Source organism: Diabrotica virgifera, chromosome 7 (assembly GCF_917563875.1).
Source record: "Diabrotica virgifera virgifera chromosome 7, PGI_DIABVI_V3a".
Classification (NCBI taxonomy): Eukaryota; Metazoa; Arthropoda; class Insecta; order Coleoptera; family Chrysomelidae; genus Diabrotica; species Diabrotica virgifera.
Window position 1 is genome coordinate 85,904,445 of NC_065449.1, and position 18,379 is coordinate 85,922,823.

General features: G+C 37.2%; 1 protein-coding gene across 1 annotated transcript in view; it reads left to right on the forward strand.

Annotated features, from left to right (window-relative positions):
- Positions 1–18,379, forward strand: part of LOC114328879 (zinc finger protein 675-like) — a 45,996-nt gene that overhangs the window by 6,308 nt on the left and 21,309 nt on the right. Inside the window, exons 3-4 of the mRNA XM_028277847.2 lie at positions 2,975–3,165; positions 17,638–17,972. Of these exons, the coding sequence (XP_028133648.1) occupies positions 2,975–3,165; positions 17,638–17,972 (526 nt within the window). The remainder of the gene's footprint in view (positions 1–2,974; positions 3,166–17,637; positions 17,973–18,379) is intronic.

Genomic DNA, 18,379 nt, shown 5'->3' on the forward strand with positions numbered 1-18,379 from the left:
AAAGCAGGACAAAGTCAACTAGTCTAGAAACGTGCATGAGGTTTCTAGAAATGCAGGGGAACCTCATTTAACTGAATATAAAATAACATTTCAACTGCCATTTTCCAGTAAAAAGTTACAACAACCTTCTAAGCGACTGTCGATTAGAATGTTGCAATTAAAAATTTATTAGTTTGGTTATAACTTTATTACTACTTTGTGTAACTTAAAAGTTTTACTAGTAATTTTTTATAAAAAGGTTTACAATAATATTGTTATAATATTTAATGTAATAACTTATTTTGTATTGCAAAAAATGTTTTTTTCACTTCCTGAAAAATTTTTAAACTGGCACTTGGAATGTCACTGGAGGGACCCATTCAATTATAGACCTATGCCCTTACTACCTGTACTCTCCAATATTATGGAGAGACTCATAATGTCTTATGTCCTTTCTTGTTGAAAACAACACTTTATTACAAAATCAGTTCTGCTTTTTAACTAATAAATGTACCACTGATGCCATGTTTTTCTGTACTACATGAGGTTGACCAAACACTGAACCATAATCTTTACACTGCCACTGTTTTTTATGACTAAGCCAAAGCTTTTTATTATGGAAATAACAACATTCTGATAAATAAACTAAATTTCTATTAGACCAGGGCGCATCTGTAAAAATATTAGTACATTTGGACGTTGAGAGGTGACTCATATTTTTTTTGCAGAAATTGCTTGAAAATAACTCACATAATAATATTTGAGTTAGCCTCCCACTCAAAAAGGTCCGGAACATTGTTTAAATAATCAAAATGTCAAAAAACTAAGGAGAAATTCGATTTTTTTCTTCGTTTTTTGATTATAACTTTGAAAGTATTCATTTCTGAGAAAAGTTGTACCGACATAAAAGTTGCGCAATTAAATTTCCCACAATATAGAATTCGTTAAAAATTTTAAAAATTGTCACCCTTGTTGCAAAATAGCAATAATTGCGAAAAAACGATAAAAAAACAAATACAGTAGAACCCCGATTATCCGGGTGCGGATTATCCGTGCTGCGGATTATCCGTGCTATGATTTTCTATTACTCAAGTTGCGTTTTTGAGGTTTTATCAAAATATCGTCATCGTAAATCACTTGACGGAAACTCTATATGACGAAAGAGAAATTATGAAAGATTTATTTTTTTCTGTTATTTTTTATGGTAGGTACATATGTATGTGTATACGTACATATGTATTATACATAAGAAATACATGTTCGGATTATCCGTGCTTTTCAATTATCCGTGCCACCCTTCGGTCCCGAGGAGCACGGATAATCGGGGTTCTACTGTATTCGCATTTTACGTTTTTCAACCATTTACGCTACACTTAGGACCTTCATATTTTACCAAGAAAAACTTAATGATATAAGAAAACAATACTGCGAATTTCATTAAGATCGGTTGAATAGATTTTGCAAAACAAATTTTGCAATCCAGCTTTCGCAAAAAAAATATTTTTTTCAAAATCTTGCAGGACTGAATATAAAGCAGACAGCAAGTTTTATTTTTTTTACATATAGAAGAATACCGTACCTTTTATCTGCAATTTGCAAAATTAAAATCGGTTAACCACTACGGCGGCAGGAATTTTTTAAATACACATTTTTTTTTGGTGCCACGCGCAGGATAGCGGATAGTTTGCTCTGATTGGGCATTCCAATGACCTTATATAATGATTGACAAATTTTAATTTTTAGTACATTTCGATAAATAAATAAATTTGTTTATTGCAAAATAAAAACACATGTTCTGTCCTTTGAAATAACACTTTTTTGGCAAAAACTTTCTTTGTTCATATATTTTAAGTTAGAGAATAAAAGCTTATTATTTTTAAACAAATGCAACTGTTTAAACAAAATTTCACAAACAATAATCAAATTAGTTTGATTTTTGTGGAATTAAAATATTAAAATACAACAAAATATAGTGTAAGAAAATAATATATTAAATAAAGATTGGAAGAAATGGTGGAAATCAACTTGTGTGAATCGAACACCGCTGTCCTGCGCGTAGCACCAAAAATTAATGTTTATTTAAAAAAATTCCTGACGCCGTGGTAGTTAATGGATTTTAATATTAAAAATTGTAAATGAAAGGTACTGTATTCTTCTATACGTAAAAAAATTCAACTTGCTATCTGCTTTATTTTCAGTCCTGCAACATTTTGAAAAAATGAATTTTTTTTGCGAAAGCTGGATTGCAAAATTTATTTTTCAAAATCTATTGCACCGATATTAATGAAATTTACAGTATTGTTTTACTATATTATATAGTTTTTCTGGGTAAAATATGAAGGTCCTAAGTGTAGCATAAATGGTTGAAAAACGTAAAATGCAAATACTTGTGTTTTTATGTTTTTTTTCGCAATTATTGCTATTTTGCAACAAGGGTGACAATTTTTAAAATTTGTAACCAATCCTATATTGTAAGAAATTTAATTACACAACTTTTATGTCAGTACAACTTTTCTCGAAAGTGAATACTTTGAAAGTTATAATCAAAAAACAAAGAAAATAATCGAATTTTCCTTCATTTTTTGACATTTTGATTATTTAAACAATGTTCCGGACATTTTTGAGTGGGAGGATATCCCAATTATTGTTATAGGAGTTAATTTCAAGCAATTTCTGCAAAAAAATATGAGTGACCTCTCAACGTCCATCTCAAAACAGATGCGCCCTGGAATATATGGAATTCGAGGTATTTCTTTGAATTGGTTAATGTGACAGAAGTATACCAGCTTGCGTCTCTTTATTATATTGACCAGTTGTGTTGTTTGATTAACATTGTTGTTTGATAAAGCATACTTCTATTCTATTCTATTATACAATTTTTACTTATTAGTCATTGTTTCGTATACAATCTTATCCTAAAACTAAATAGGTACATGCTTATTTTTGTGATTAGATTTTGTTGTTTTATTTTACGTATTTTCGCACGTTGTTCTAGGATTGTGGAAGTGATTCGGATCCACTAAGTGGATGTGATTCAGAAAATGTAAGAATAATAAATTCAATTGGACCAGAGATTTCAATTATACCTGTTAGAAAGAAAAAACCACAGTTTAAGATAAGATTGTTTCAAAAAGAATTTTCTCCATCGAGTGATGATATCAACACTAAAGTTCACAGCATTACTAGGTAAGGAAAATATTATTTTAAGTAATAGGAAACTTGTATTGAAAAATGTACAGCCAACCTGATATTATGTTCTTTAAATAATTTTTTTTATTTGATACACTGAGTTTTACAGTCTACTCTACATATCTACAAAGTACCTAATAAGTAAATGGTATGTAAGTCAATTAAGGTGAGTTAGGTACCGTCCAGTGACGGTTCTCTAAGTATTATTGTGGTAGGTCATCTGGCCATACTCTCTTCAGTCTTCTTTCAGCAAGTGGTTGGGTGAATAAATTATTTAGCAATTCCTTGGTGTGGTCAGTGGTGCGATTTTTATATTTTATTGAAAGATTCTTTATTATGTCCTTGATTAGTGGGATGTCCAGATCATTGTGAAGTGTCTGGTTGGATATCTACCATGGAGCTTTATTTGTCATATGGAATATTTTCGACTGGAATGTTTGGAGTATCTTCGTATTTGAAGGTTTACTGCAGTCCCATAGATCTATTCCGTATGGCCATACTGGTATGAGTATGGCTCTGTACAGAAGCAGTTTATTTTCAAGAGATAACTGACACCTCTTGTTAAATAGCCAATTCATATTTTTTAGTTTAAGATCTAATTGTTTACATTTACTTTTAATGTGCGTTTTTCATCCAGATGCAATCCCAAGTATTTGACAACTTGGTTTGATTGAAATCGGGGTATTATTTATAGAAACTTGAGGACATGCAGATGTTCTTGTTCTAAAAGTAATTTGTACTGGTTTGCTGGCATTAACATTTATTTTCCATCGCTTAAGCCAGTTTTGTAATTGGTCTAAGTGATTTTGTACTTTTTGTGATGCTACATTAGGGTCGACATGCACTGCTAAGATTCCCGTAGCACCGGCAAAAGTAGCTAAGAAGGTATCTTTTCTGGTTGAAACGTCGGCTGTAAATATCAAATACAGAAATGGGCCGAGAACGTTACCCTGTGGTACGCCAGATTGTATGATGTGGTTATTTAAGTAGTTGTCTTCAGTTTTGACTTGGAAGTATCGGTCAGTAAGATACGATTTTAGAATAAAGTATAGTTGGTCTGTTAGGTGTCATTTCAGTTAATAGAGGAGACCTTGTTGCCATACCCTATCAAATGCCTGTTGGATGCCTATTTATCATTCTGAGGCATTGTTGGATGGTTGAGTGTTCACGTCTAAATCCGAATTGGTGTTGTGGTATAATTTAGTTTATGGGAACAACTTGCTCGATTTTATGTAGTAGCAGCAGTTCTAATACTTTTCGACAATATTGGGACTAGGATTATAGGGCGATATGAATTAGCTTGTGTTGCGGGCTTATCAGGTTTCGGAATCATAGTAACTTGAGCTAATTTCCATTGTATTGGAAAGTAGCGAAGACATAGTATGCTGTTGTATATTACTGTTAATAACACCACTACTTTTCTTGGTAGCTTCTGAAGTAATTCTCCTGTTATTAAATCAGAGGCAGGAGCTTTATGAGGATTTAGCATAAATAAATAGAGAAATAAATTATATAAATTAAATTTATTGAATTAATTAAATTTATTTAGCATAAATAAATTTTATAAATAGAGTAATTTGACGCATCCTATAGATTCAATATAGTTAGACAATCTTCGTTTAAGACTACTGAAATCTAGAAATTTAAACTTACTTGACTAATACATTTTTTTTAATTCTTCTTCTTCTCGTTGTCCTTATGCCCTATAAGAGCGTCGGACTTTGGTATCACCTATCCATCATTTGCTTCATCTGTTGCACTGTTTTCCCTCTCTTTGTCCCGATTTCCTCGATCTGCTCCATCCACCCTTTTCTAGGTCTGCCCCTTCTTCTTTTCCCCTGTTTTTTGGCATCTGTCACCTTCTTTACTAGTCTGTTCTCTTTCACCCTAGTTATATGTCCAAACCAATTCAATTTTCTTTTTTCAATTTTTTTGTCTATTGGTTCCTGACTTAGCACGTTTCTGATGTTTTCGTTCCTTTCCCTGTCCATCTTCGTCTTTCCAGCTATTTTTCTCAGCTGCTTCATTTCTGCTGCATTTATGGCACTTTCATGTCTTTTATTTGTGACCCATGTCTCGCTTGCATATAGAAGAGTTGGTACTGTGATTGTATTATATACATGCATTTTTGTTTCCTGGCTGATTTCCCGTTTTCCCAGTATCTTATTATTAATCGCATAATATATTTTCGTAGCTTTCTTTGTCCTATTTGCAATTTCTAGGTCTAGCTTTCCGTCATTCGATATTATCGTGCCCAAGTACTCGTAGGCCGTCACCCTCTCCAATTCTTGTCCTTTACAGAACACTCGTGCTTCGCCTTCAATCTCCTGCTCCTGCTGACCTATTTTCATCGTCTTGCATTTGCTGATGTTTATTTCTAATTTCATTTTCTCTATTTCCTCAGTCCATACATCAGTTAGTCGCTGCATCTTTCTCGGGTTGTCTGCTAAGAGAACGACGTCGTCCGCATACAGTAATTCTTCTATCATAACTGGTGTTAGGTGCGTGTAGCCTATTATTGTTTTTAAGTGGTGTGTTCTTCTTTTCACATTTTTAAATAATTTATCCATAATTATGACGAACATGAGTGGGCTTAGGCTCCCTGTTTTTTCCCCTTGTTCATCCTAAATTCTAGTGATCTGCTACCTCCCATTTGTACTTTTCCCACCACTCTGCTGTACGTACTTTTAATTATCTCTAATAATTTTCTCGTTATTCCCAGCTCCTCCATAGTATTACACAATACTTTCCGGTCTACTGAGTCGAACGCTGCTTTAAGGTCTATGAAGATCATATATATATATTTATATATATATATATATATATATATATATATATATATATATATATATATATATATATATATATATATATATATTTGTTCCCCGATCATTATTTTTTTTCTATTATATTTCGTAGTATGCTTATGTTGTCAACTGTTTGCCTTTTGGCTCTGAATGCTGTTTGTTCGTCTTCGTTTTTCTTCTACCTCTGTTCTTAATCTTATTTCTATTATTCTCGTATAGAGCTTGAACACTACTGATGAGAGGCATATATCTCTATAGTTTCCACAGGTGGATTCTTCTCCTTTCTTGTGAATTGGGATCAGTAAGTTTTCTTCCCATTCTCTCGGCATTTTGTTTGTTCTCCATGCTTCTCTCATTATTTCCAGCAACCACTTCTTTCCTTCTTTCCCTATCCATTTTATCATTTCGGGATCAATTTTATCTGCTCCGCTCGCTTTTCCTATTTTTATTCTACTTATCGCTTCTTCCAATTCTTCTCTACTTATTTCTTCCATTTGGTTTTCGTCTGCTGCTGTCTGTTCTATGGTTCTCTCTGTCTCTATTTCTTCACTTTCCTCGCCCATATATTTCTCTTCATAATATTCTCTCCACACCTCTAGTATCTCTGTTGTATTTGTCTTTAGTTTGTTGCGTTTTGTCTTTTACTCCTCTGAGTTCTTTTCTTTTCTTTCCTCTTAGGCTCCTTTATTCCAGAAGCATCTGTTGTTGTCTCTGTAATTTTGCTTTAGTGATTCATCGAACTCCTTCCAACTCTCTTTCTTTCCTTTTCTTACTAGTTCTTTCACTATGTTTCTGTGTTTTTGGCATTCTTTTTTATCTTGTTCTTCTCTTGTACTATTGTATTTTTTCCATGCCTTTTTCTTTTTCCTCACTTCTTCCTTTATGTCAGCATTCCACCATTCCGTCTTTTTGTTTAATTTTCTGACGGTTAGATAGCCGAATATCTTTTCTGCTTTCTTCATTATTACTTCTTTAAATTTTTCCCATTTTTCTTCCATATCCATTTCTATTTTCTTTCTCTCCTCCATTTTGAACTCCTTATCAGTTTCTTCTTGATATCTCCTTTTCTTTTAGCTTTTTTATGGCTGTTCTGCTGTATTCTATCTGTTATTGTTGTACCGGTTTTCGCCATGTCATCTCTGCCATTACCAGTCATTCTCGTCCCGGACGTCGAAGAGTAAGGTCACTGCTAGCACACCCCACTCTTACCGACGAACAGCGAGAAGCCTGAGAGCACCAAGTGCTGAAGAAGCGGCGCACGGTTAGCCCTAAGCTATTAGTTTGGAACCAGCGTGAAAAACCAACGACGCTTGGCCGTGTAAACCAAAAAGGTAGACGGATTACTGGGTTTCAGAGGAATACTCTGGCCCTGGGCTCGAGCGAGTTCGCTCGCCCCGAACTCTACCTAGTGTTCACATACGGTTACAAGAACAAGTGCGAGTAAGGGGGCCAAACTAACTGCGAAAAAGGCTTTCAACGAGGGACCCACCAGCAGCAGGGTAAACTGCACCCATCAGGTAATTATAGTCACTGTCTTACGCCGGAAAAGCACGGAGGGGTGGACAAGCCACCTTTATCCCTGGGGTTTACCCCCCAGAACACCTTGAGGCTGAGGTGCCCTCCGATCGCTCGACTTGCATCCTCACCCATTTGTAATGCCTTCTTCTGTAAGGTCAGTCAGCTCCACCCGGTCGCTTCGTCCTCGGACGACGACCTCGACAAGCGTTGCCACCACCACCACCACCACTACAGCCACCACTACTGCCAACCAGTTCTCTTCCTTACATCAGGAAGGCACTGTACCCCCATCCAGAGGTTACAACCGGCTCACGGCGGAGCTAGACCTCGAGACGCTTAGCGCGGAGATGGAAATCGTCCGCAACAAGTATCGCGAGGCCTACCTTCGCATCGAGCAGGACGACGCCTCCAACCCCCTTCTGCAGCGATATGCTAACGATTTTCCGCCTCTAAGAACACCAGCACAGGCTGGTCCTCAGCGACAGAGCGCTCGGAATATTCACGGTGCCATACCAAAAGTCCCAACTCAACCGTCAAAACAAGCACCCAAACAATCGAAACAACAATCTTCTCAACAGCAACCCTCTTCTCAACCACAAGCAACCATCAGCACTGAAAACAATCCTGAACCGAACGATTTCGTCTTCCAAAGAAGACAAATAAGACAAATGTCTTACGCCAATGCCGCAGCCAATCCACGCCCCAAAACCCAAGCCAGAAATCAAAACGTCATCAACGCCATAAACGATCCCACACTGTCCGAGTATCTAATCAAAGATCTCCCAAAAGATCTTTGTAACAAACGTACCTTCTTTCGGCAAATAAATGCCACCACTCTTTTGTCCAACAAAATTCATTCTTGTAAAGTTCTCTCACATGGAATCGCACATCTTCGACTTTTTAATCCTATAAATGCAGGGGATATCGAGAAAGCTATCCACACAGCTACTGGCCAAACCATGGTTACGGTCCAAAGCCGTAGCAGAAATGCAAACACTTCCGCTAAAGAGCCTACCTATCTCCTCTGCATTACCGGAATCGACGTAGATTACTCCGAGCAGGAGGTCACCGACTTGCTCACAGAACAGCAATTCCCGGTCGAAAGACTGTGGAGAGTCAAAGCCTATAAAACAGGCAAAGACTCTAAAGTGATCAAGGTGGTGACCAAATCCTTGGAGAGATTTACGTCAGCACTGAGCCGAGGCATAACTCTAGATGGCGAAATCTACAATGCCGAACTCCCTCATGGCTCCGACCCTACAATCCCCACCCCAAAATATTGCAGCAAATGTTGCATCAACGGACATTCCATCGACGAATGCCCTCAAAAAGCATTCGTCTGCCCCCACTGCGGCGGTAACCACAAGTCCAGCGCCTGCACCAAACAGCAGGAACCCAAATGCCCGAATTGCGGCGGTGACCACCCCGCATACTCAAACAAGTGTCCACAAAGACACACCATCCCCTCCGCCCAACACGAAATACAGCCACTTACGATCGAAAGATCATTCCCCCCTTTCGAACTCCCTACTGAAACAAAGAACATCTTGTCTATTCAGACTGCTCTGTTGCTTAACTTGTTGCCTGAACTTCGCGAGCATATCGCTGCAATCACGGCTAATCTGATTAGCCAAGTCTACGACCACTCCACAGTGGTCCACGGGTACGGGAGCAATGTCACGGTGACATTCCGCCCCAACCACTAAACACCCTCCCTTTATGGATTTCACCCTAGGCACAGTCAACTGTCAGGGTCTCTCCAAAAAGAGACCCCTCATCAAGAATATCCTGTCGAAGCATAACATCCAGATCCTCGCACTCACAGATACTCTGTCGAAAAACGATCCACACTTCGCAGGATATTCGATCATCCATCGAAGCCGCTGTCAGGTTTCACGTGGGAATGGTATTCTCGTGAAACACGGAATACCGCACAACATACACACATTCCCACAAAATTTTCGTCCACCTGATGTGGACTTCCTGGCAATTGACGTGCACATCCCCAATAACGAAACCCTCACGATAGTCTCTTACTACAAACACCCGGATCAACCACTCAACAGGCATTTGCTAGAGTACTTTTCGAGGCTCGGCAAGGCTGTGTTGATGGGCGATCTAAATTGTAGACACACACAGTTTGGTGATCATCGTCAAAACCCAGAAGGCATCCGCCTCACGGATTATCTACTAGACCTTCCTATTTCAAGAATCACCAACACTGAATTCACGTTTTTGAACGCCAATGGGGCTTCTATTGTCGACCACATGCTAGTTACTAGTAACATTCTGGATCGGTTCGGGGATAGATGCCACATAGGTGATTCGATAACGTCAGACCACGTACCTCTTCTTGTCGACACCGACATACTCATTCCAAAACAACCAAACCCTCCAAGATCTATAAGAGACTATCGTCACGCTAACTGGACTGAATTCCAAAACTTCATCACACAAAATCTCCCTATGTTAGGCGAACTCGATACTAACGACAGTATCGACACCAGTGCAACCGATATCGAGAACCTCATCACTGAGGCGATCACGCACGCAATTCCACTCAAACAAATAACTTATACATCACCGGCACTTCCACAATACATCATTGCCAAAATTCAACAAAAACGACGTCTTCTACGTCAATACAAGGCCAACAGAAACCCACTTATCAAAACAGAGTACAACCGGATCTGTGCCAGGATAAAGAGGGAGATATCTGTCCTAACGGCTCGCCGGTGGGAAGATGCTACCTCAAAACTGGACTACAGAGACGGAGGTAAATTCTGGCAAAAATTCAAAGTCCTAACAAAACAAAAAATATCTCAACCATCTCATCTGTTGGTCAACAATCACATAGTCAATTCCCCAGAAGGGAAAGCCGAAGCATTCAGAAATTCGCTTCAAAACAATTTTCAAACGCCAGATAACCCGAACTTTGATCGCATATTTAAATTCAACACAGAATACATTGTAAATGTTACTCTCAACCACTACATTCCAGTCTATGATCCTATCATGGACCCCCTCACAGACAGGGAAACGGAGAGCTTTTGCCAAATAGGCAAAAACAGCGCTCCCGGACCTGATGGCATCAACCGAAGGTGCCTCAAAAAACTTCCAGAGAGTATCATCCCTCTTCTAACTAAAATATTCAATGCATGTCTCAAAAACAGCCACTTTCCTACTCCTTGGAAAGTGGCCAACACCATCATGCTTTTGAAAAAAGGCAAACCCCCAACCGACGTGGAATCCTATAGACCAATTTCATTAATCAATACTCTGGGTAAAGTTCTTGAGCTAATCCTAAAAGAGAGGCTCAATAACTTTCTCGAAAACCACAATATCATACCAAAATTCCAATATGGATTCCAGTCAGGTAAATCTACTAAACATGCATTAATAGACTTCACTACCAAAGTTACTCAAACCATCAACGATGGTTCAATCGCCATAGCCACATTTCTGGATGTGCAGAAGGCTTTCGACCAGGTCTGGCACGACGGGCTTGTTCGGAAGCTTCTGGACATCGGGCTTCCATTGCAATTTACCAAAATTGTACACTCCTACCTCCACAATCGTACTGTCAGAGTGAAAATATGCGATCAAAAGTCCACCCCCTTCACTCCACAAGCTGGAGTTCCCCAGGGTTCAGTCCTAGCGCCGCTGTTGTACATCATCTACAACAGCGATATCACTAACCAAAATATCCCAGGTACTCGGCTGTTTCTCTATGCAGACGACACGACTCTGCTCTCAACTACCTCTCGATACAACCCAAGACTCCTCTTCAGAAGAGCCCAGGCTCTGTTGGACGGCGTCGGCGAATGGTGTTGTAAGTGGAGAGTCACGCTCAACGCGAACAAAACAACAACAATTGTGTTTCGCGCCCCTTCTGTGTCACATAGAATCATTCGCAATGAAGACGACCAATATCCTTTGAGTTTGTTGGGAGAAAGGCTTGTCGTTAGCCCGACTGTGAACTATTTGGGAGTACTGTTTACCAGGACTCTCAACTGGGACGCAGATCTAAAGGCAACTTTAGACAGGGTAAGGAACAGGGCCAGACTTCTCAACGCTCTCTCTGGAAAAATTGGCAAGACACACAAGAAGACTCTCATTCACACTTACAAGACCTTTATTCGACCCGTCATGGAGTACAAGTCATGTATCTACTCTCTTTGCTCTAGACAAAAACAAGAGAGGTTGTTGAGGACGGAGCGCAGAGTCTTGCGTAGATGTAACTATGAGCACTGGCGATATCCCTCAAACGAAATCCATAACATCTCGAACATCCCCAAAATCACCGAGAGAATAAACTCTCTGAACAGGAACTTCACAATCAAAGTAATCAACGGCCCCCCTTCCGACACACAAGAATCTCTCAAATGTTCCTGTTCATCTTCCGGCCACGTACTCCACCGAAAGCCCAAACGCAAAAAGATTCACGTACCGTCCGCTCTAATGCAAACATGCATTGACGAACTCCCGGTAGAGTACGAAAACATCCTTGAGGCTACCCCGTTAGCCTACCGTACCCACCTCTAACATTTCCTCTTCCCTACCCCGAACAGGGAGAAGTTGGTTTTCTGCGGTTTCCCAACTTCATTGCACAATTATACCTGTTCGTCCCAAGAAAATAGCCGCAACTATTTTCTCCACTCGAACGCTCACTGTCCACGCTGCGCTCAAAGCCACCTCCTGACCGCCGACGAGGGACGCAGGTTCGCCTGTCGTTGTACAATGGTTTCTAGGGAGACTGGTCGAGAGCAAAGCACGGACAGTACACGTAAATGTCTATGGAACCAACAACAATCCATCAAACTTTCTTCTCTGTTGTCTTCTTAGCCCTCTGGACACCACCGTCCGGCGTAACCAGGGATCCAAGAACACCAGGACACGGTGCTTGCCCCAGTGTGTTTTTCGGACTGTTTGCTTTTGCTGCCAACACTAAACATTCACCACAAACCCTGAAGAGGACAAAATCCTAAACGGGGAATCACATTGTATGCATTTCTTCTTAACATTATCAAGACAAGCAAATCAAAACAATGTAGTAGTAGTAGTAATTACCAGTCTGTGATGAGTTCCGATCTCTGCTCTCTGTTCTGTCCAGACTTGTTTTATATTTCGTTTCATTTCTTGCGTGTAGACTACGTAATCTATTATGCTTTTTGCATTTCTGCCTTCTGCTACAAATGTATATTTATCTTGAGTACTTGCTGTGTAAACGAGTTTCCTATTAATAGGTAATTTGTCTGGCAGAATCTGATCATTTTAATTCTATTTCTGTTTAGTCTTCACCATGTGTTCCCATGCACCCAAGTCCTTTGTTTTCACCTTTCCCTATCCTGGCGTTTATCTCACCTAGGGTATTCGTAGTTCATTGTAGAAATCTTCTATTTTTCTTCTTCCGTTCCTTCTGTTGGTGCATATATTTGCACTATGTACCATTCCTCTTCAATTTCTATTTTATATACATTATTCTCGACGATATAGGTTTGGAATCTGATACTCTTTTTTCTATTGTCTCTGTGACTGTGTAATTTTTTGATATTTTTTCTTTTCCTCTTCCACATTTCTTTGTTTCGCTAATACCTATTAGGGAGCGTTCAAGTACATATTACGCAACGCAATTTTTGAAGATTTTTGACCCCCCCTCCCCCCTACGTAACGCACTCTAATGGGCGTTTAACTATTGCGTAACGCAATTTTTGAATATTTTTTACCCCACCCCCAACCTGCGTTACGTGATACTTGAACGGCCCCTTATTTGCATTTTAAATTCTTCCATTTCTTGCTCTAATTCGCATTCCTTTCCTCTAAGTGATGTTAAATTCCATGTACCAATTTTCAAGTTGTTATTTTCGTTTCTTCTAGTTTTTGCGTCTTGTTTCATTTCCACGTCAATCGTGCTAGCTGTTTTTTCAATGTCCTCGTTCTTTTGTTAATTTTCTTGTTGATTATCCTTTCCTTCTATGTGGTTTTCTTTGTCCAAATTCCATTCCGTTGTCTTTGCGTTGTGGTCATCGTCTTTACTATCCCTCGTTTGTTGTTTCCTTAGTTTTTTGGATCAGATTTATCTATGTTTTCGTTTACTCTATTCCATCTCCACTCCTCCCCATTTATTGTAACCTATTTTTACTTCTTTTCCCTTTTCTTTTTCGTCTTTAGCTAGTTCTCGAAGCTGTTTTTTGTATTTTCCTCTCTTGTTTCGTCATGTCATTGTTTAGGAAGATTTTTTGATTTCTTATGTTTTTTAGTTTATATTTGTTTTCCATGACTGTTTCCTTGTCTTCACCATTATATAGTTGGATGAGATAGTGGGATTTTCCTATTTTTATTACAGTTCTGATGTTTATTTCTAGCTGTAGATTGGTTTGTAAAAAGTTCTCCGTGGCTATTTTGAGGTCTGCATGATTTGTTGTATCAATATTCAGGCCGCTTAGAACAATATTATTTTTCCTTTTTTCTTTATCGATCCATTCCTTATTCTGTTTTATTTGTGTTAATTCTGCTTTTATATCTTCATTTTTTTTCTGAGTTCCTCGTTCTCTTCTTTTAACTTTTTCATTTCCATTGCATATGATTTTTGGTCTTCTCTTATTAATTTCATCTCATCTTTTATTTCTGTTTTCATCTCTTGCATCAGATATAGTATTTTCTCGAGTTTTTCATCACTTATATTGGTGGGTGTTCGATGCGTTTTCTTACTGTTTTGAAAGATCTCTAAGTTTTCAGCAAGTATTTTCTTGTTCTGATCATCTGGATAGTCGTCTAAACTCATGGTTTTCTCGAGAAAATCCCTTGCAGATTTTGAGCAATATTGGGCGTCTCAGGGAAACAGCCGAGAAGCTACTCAGTCCACCCCCGACCAGTTACCTAAGCTACCCTCTATATACTCGTTAATCTACTCCTTTCTTTATTTTCTGATGCCGCCTCTGTCTCCTATAATTAAACTTAAATTTTTCAACTATCAAGAGCTCTGTTATCTGTTTCTTGTTCCTTATCTCCTAATTAAGGTAATTAGCAAAAAGTTTATGGACAATGATGATAGCGATACCCAAGCTTTGTTTAGCTTTAAATTTGAGTAATTTATAATAGAAAAGGCATGCAAATGACTTACAGTTTTTGATGCCTTTTCGTCCACCGATGCAGTGCACTTATGTTTTCACTATTAAAATGTTTCCAAGTTTAAAATTTTTAATTGTATTATTAAAACCTTTTGTCAGGAGCTGCTATCACACGGTATTTTCTTTTTTTTTTAATTAAAAGTGAAAATCCCAGTAGTTGCCTGCATACGATATTTTAAAAAACTTACAAACAAGTAAAAACTTGAAGTTTATGATTGTATAATTTATTTAGGTAAAAATTTTAATATTCCAAATTAATTATAATTAAACTAAGTTATCAATCGAAGCAGCGCAGAAAACGACAATAAATATCGCCTCCGTACCACCAGATTGACAACAGGTGGAAATGAGTTGTGAATTATTTAAAATTCTCTCATCTTAATTTTCTCGGCACCTGTATGACTTATAAATTGTAAAAGTCTCAGGAGGTGTAACCAAAGAAAGTATTCCACCTGTTGTCAATCTGGTGGTACGGAGGCGATATTTATTGTCGTTTTCTGCGCTGCTTCGATTGATAACTTAGTTTGTTTTCCGGTAGATGGCCCTAGTTCATCCGTGACATTTCTTTCTTTGCAATTCGGGAAGGCCCTAAGCTATGGTAAATGGTTAAAGCGGAGAGAAGAGGATATGGGTTTACTGATGAGAGAAAAAAGATCTCCGAAACCGGTATAGACTCTTCCTGCACTCTCCGCTTTAACCAGAGTATTATGCAGCTGCTGCATTTTCGTTTTGCAAAGAAATTGAGAATGTTTATACATTTTTAATTCATTTACTCTTTTGAGTATTAAGGAATCTTTCTTGTTGGAGCTTTACCATGCTGAGTAGATGAGTTGTGAATTATTTAAAATTCTCTCATCTTAATTTTCTCGGCACCTGTATGACTTATAAATTGTAAAAGTCTCAGGAGGTGTAACCAAAGAAAGTATTCCACCTGTTGTCAATCTGGTGGTACGGAGGCGATATTTATTGTCGTTTTCTGCGCTGCTTCGATTGATAACTTAGTTTGTTTTCCGGTAGATGGCCCTAGTTCATCCGTGACATTTCTTTCTTTGCAATTCGGGAAGGCCCTAAGCTATGGTAAATGGTTAAAGCGGAGAGAAGAGGATATGGGTTTACTGATGAGGGGAAAAAGATCTCCGAAACCGGTATAGACTCTTCCTGCACTCTCCGCTTTAACCAGAGTATTATGCAGCTGCTGCATTTTCGTTTTGCAAAGAAATTGAGAATGTTTATACATTTTTAATTATAATTCTTCAGAAGTTTTTGGGTGCTACTATAGTATGCAGTCTACCTGTCTATATTTATTATAGTGTGGAAAATAAGCCAATGGGGAACTTGCACATTTTTTTATTACATAATAATGTTCAGTTTTGTTTAAAAATGAGATTTCCAAAATTTCACGCTTCAAAAACTCATAATAACTTAGAAGTACAAATTTAAAGTGTTCTGTGATTTAAAATAGTTCAAACGACCCGTGACGTCACATAGTTGAACTTTATAGTTATATTTATGGTTACGTTTAGGTATATTCTTCTTCTTATTCTTTAGTTTATTGGCCTCCACCTACTTGGGTATTTGGCTAGCTCATCGTCGCGGAATAAGGGAAAAATATTTATATTCTAATGACATTTATCCTATGTCATTGTAATAATCTATACCAGTTTGGTGAGATTGGAGTTTGATACAGTTTTTGAAGGAAAGGAAAGAAGGTTTACTATGGAAAATAAAAGAAAACACTATAAGTGTTGTTTAGTTCCATATTGTAAAAGTACAAGTTTTCTATGTAATTAAAATAGTTCAAACGATCATACGTATTTTTTACTGACGTTTATAATCTCTAATTTAAAATTATATACAATTTTGTTTACTTTGTTGCTGCAGAATTTAAACATTAACCTTATGACGTCACGACGCGTTTTGGGCTAGCTGCTTTAATTTGAATTTAGAATCGTCTTTAGAGGCCAAACGGAACACAAAAACAACGTTTTTATCTTTGATACATATTTTAAATTATGTTCTGTTGTGATTTATACCATTTTTTTCGAATTTAAAATTTTATGCAAGTTCCCTATTGTGTGGCATATTCTCAACAAAAATAGCAAATTGATATGACAAAGTATTAGTTTGTAAAATTAAAATAATAATAGGGAACTTGCATAAAATTTTTAATTCGAAAAAAATGTTATAAATCACATCAGAACATAATTTAAAACATGTATCAAAGATAACAAAGTTTTGTTTGTCTTTCGTTTGGCCCCTAAAGACGATTAAAAATTCAAATTATACCAGCCAGCCCAAAACGCTTTATGACGTCATCCGGTTATATATTTACATTCTGTACCAACAAAGTAAACAAAATGTATATAATTTTAAATTAGACATTATAAACGTCAGTAGAAAATACAGTTATGTGATGTCACAAGTGTTTTTGATCGTTTGAACTATTCATAGAACTTGTACTTTTACAAAATGGTTTTATTTTTCATAATATACCTTCTTTCCTTTCCTTCAAAAACTGTATCAAACTCCAATCTCAACAAACTGGTATATATTATTACAATGACATACGATAAATGTCATTAGAATATAAATTAATATTTTTTCCTTATTCCGCGCCGATGAGCTGGCCAAATACCAAATTGGTGGAGACCAATAAACTAAAGAAGGAGAAGAAGAGTATACCTAAATATAACCATAATCATAACTATATAATAAAACTATGTGACTTCACTGGTCGTTTGAACTATTTTATACCGCAGAAGACTTTAAATTTGTATTTCTAAGTTATTACGAGTTTTTGAAGCGTGAAATTTTGAAAATCTCATTTTTAAACAAAACTGAACATTATTCTGTAATAAAAAAATGTTGTGCAAGTTTCCTATTCTTCTGATTTATGCGTTTTATTCACCTGGTAAAGATTTTTTTGCTGGCACTGTGGCACCATTATATTTACATCTTACAAAACAAATTTGTACCTCAATTAATTCTTCATTATAAACAAAATACATTTTTAGATCTCCAAGAGAAAAAGTGCGATTAGTGTCCCAAGATGAAGCTCAAAGTGCAGGCGAAACATACACCAAAAGAAAATCCAGTCCTTTAGAAAAATGTCCAATATGCAAAAAATTTTTCAGAAGAATGAAAACTCATTTACTAAAACATGATATTTTAACTAGATCTCCAGAAGAAAGCCTCTATTGTAACTTATGTCACAAAACTTTTAATACTGCAAGCAATCTTGCAATCCACATGAGAACTCATTCTGGGGAAAGGCCACACACATGTGAAGTTTGCAATAAGTCATTTTCACAAAGTTGTAATCTAGTCAATCATATGAGGGTTCACACAGGTAAGTGCGCTTTTCCCTATATTCTACCAAACCAGTGGCGTAGCTAGGGACACTTGGGACAGTAATCGATGGTGTCGATTACCGCCCAAATCCTAAATATAAAGATTGTTAACCCTTTTCTTGACAATGTAACAAATTTGTAACATTTTAATTTTAGGTCCTAGGTGAGTTCTAGGTAACTTTTTTTTTATTGTTGTAATATTTACAATCTGTCCTTAACTAAGAACAATAGGTAAATTCTTTGACAAAAATTGAAAATTTGACCTGTAGAGGGAGATCCAGTGATATGATCTTTACATAAATAAATTAAAACAAGTTAAAAGTTTAGTTATCACAGCTTATTCGAATCTTCTTGCTAGGTCCACTACTTTGAATCTCTTCAGGCGTCGTACATCATTGTGGTCATC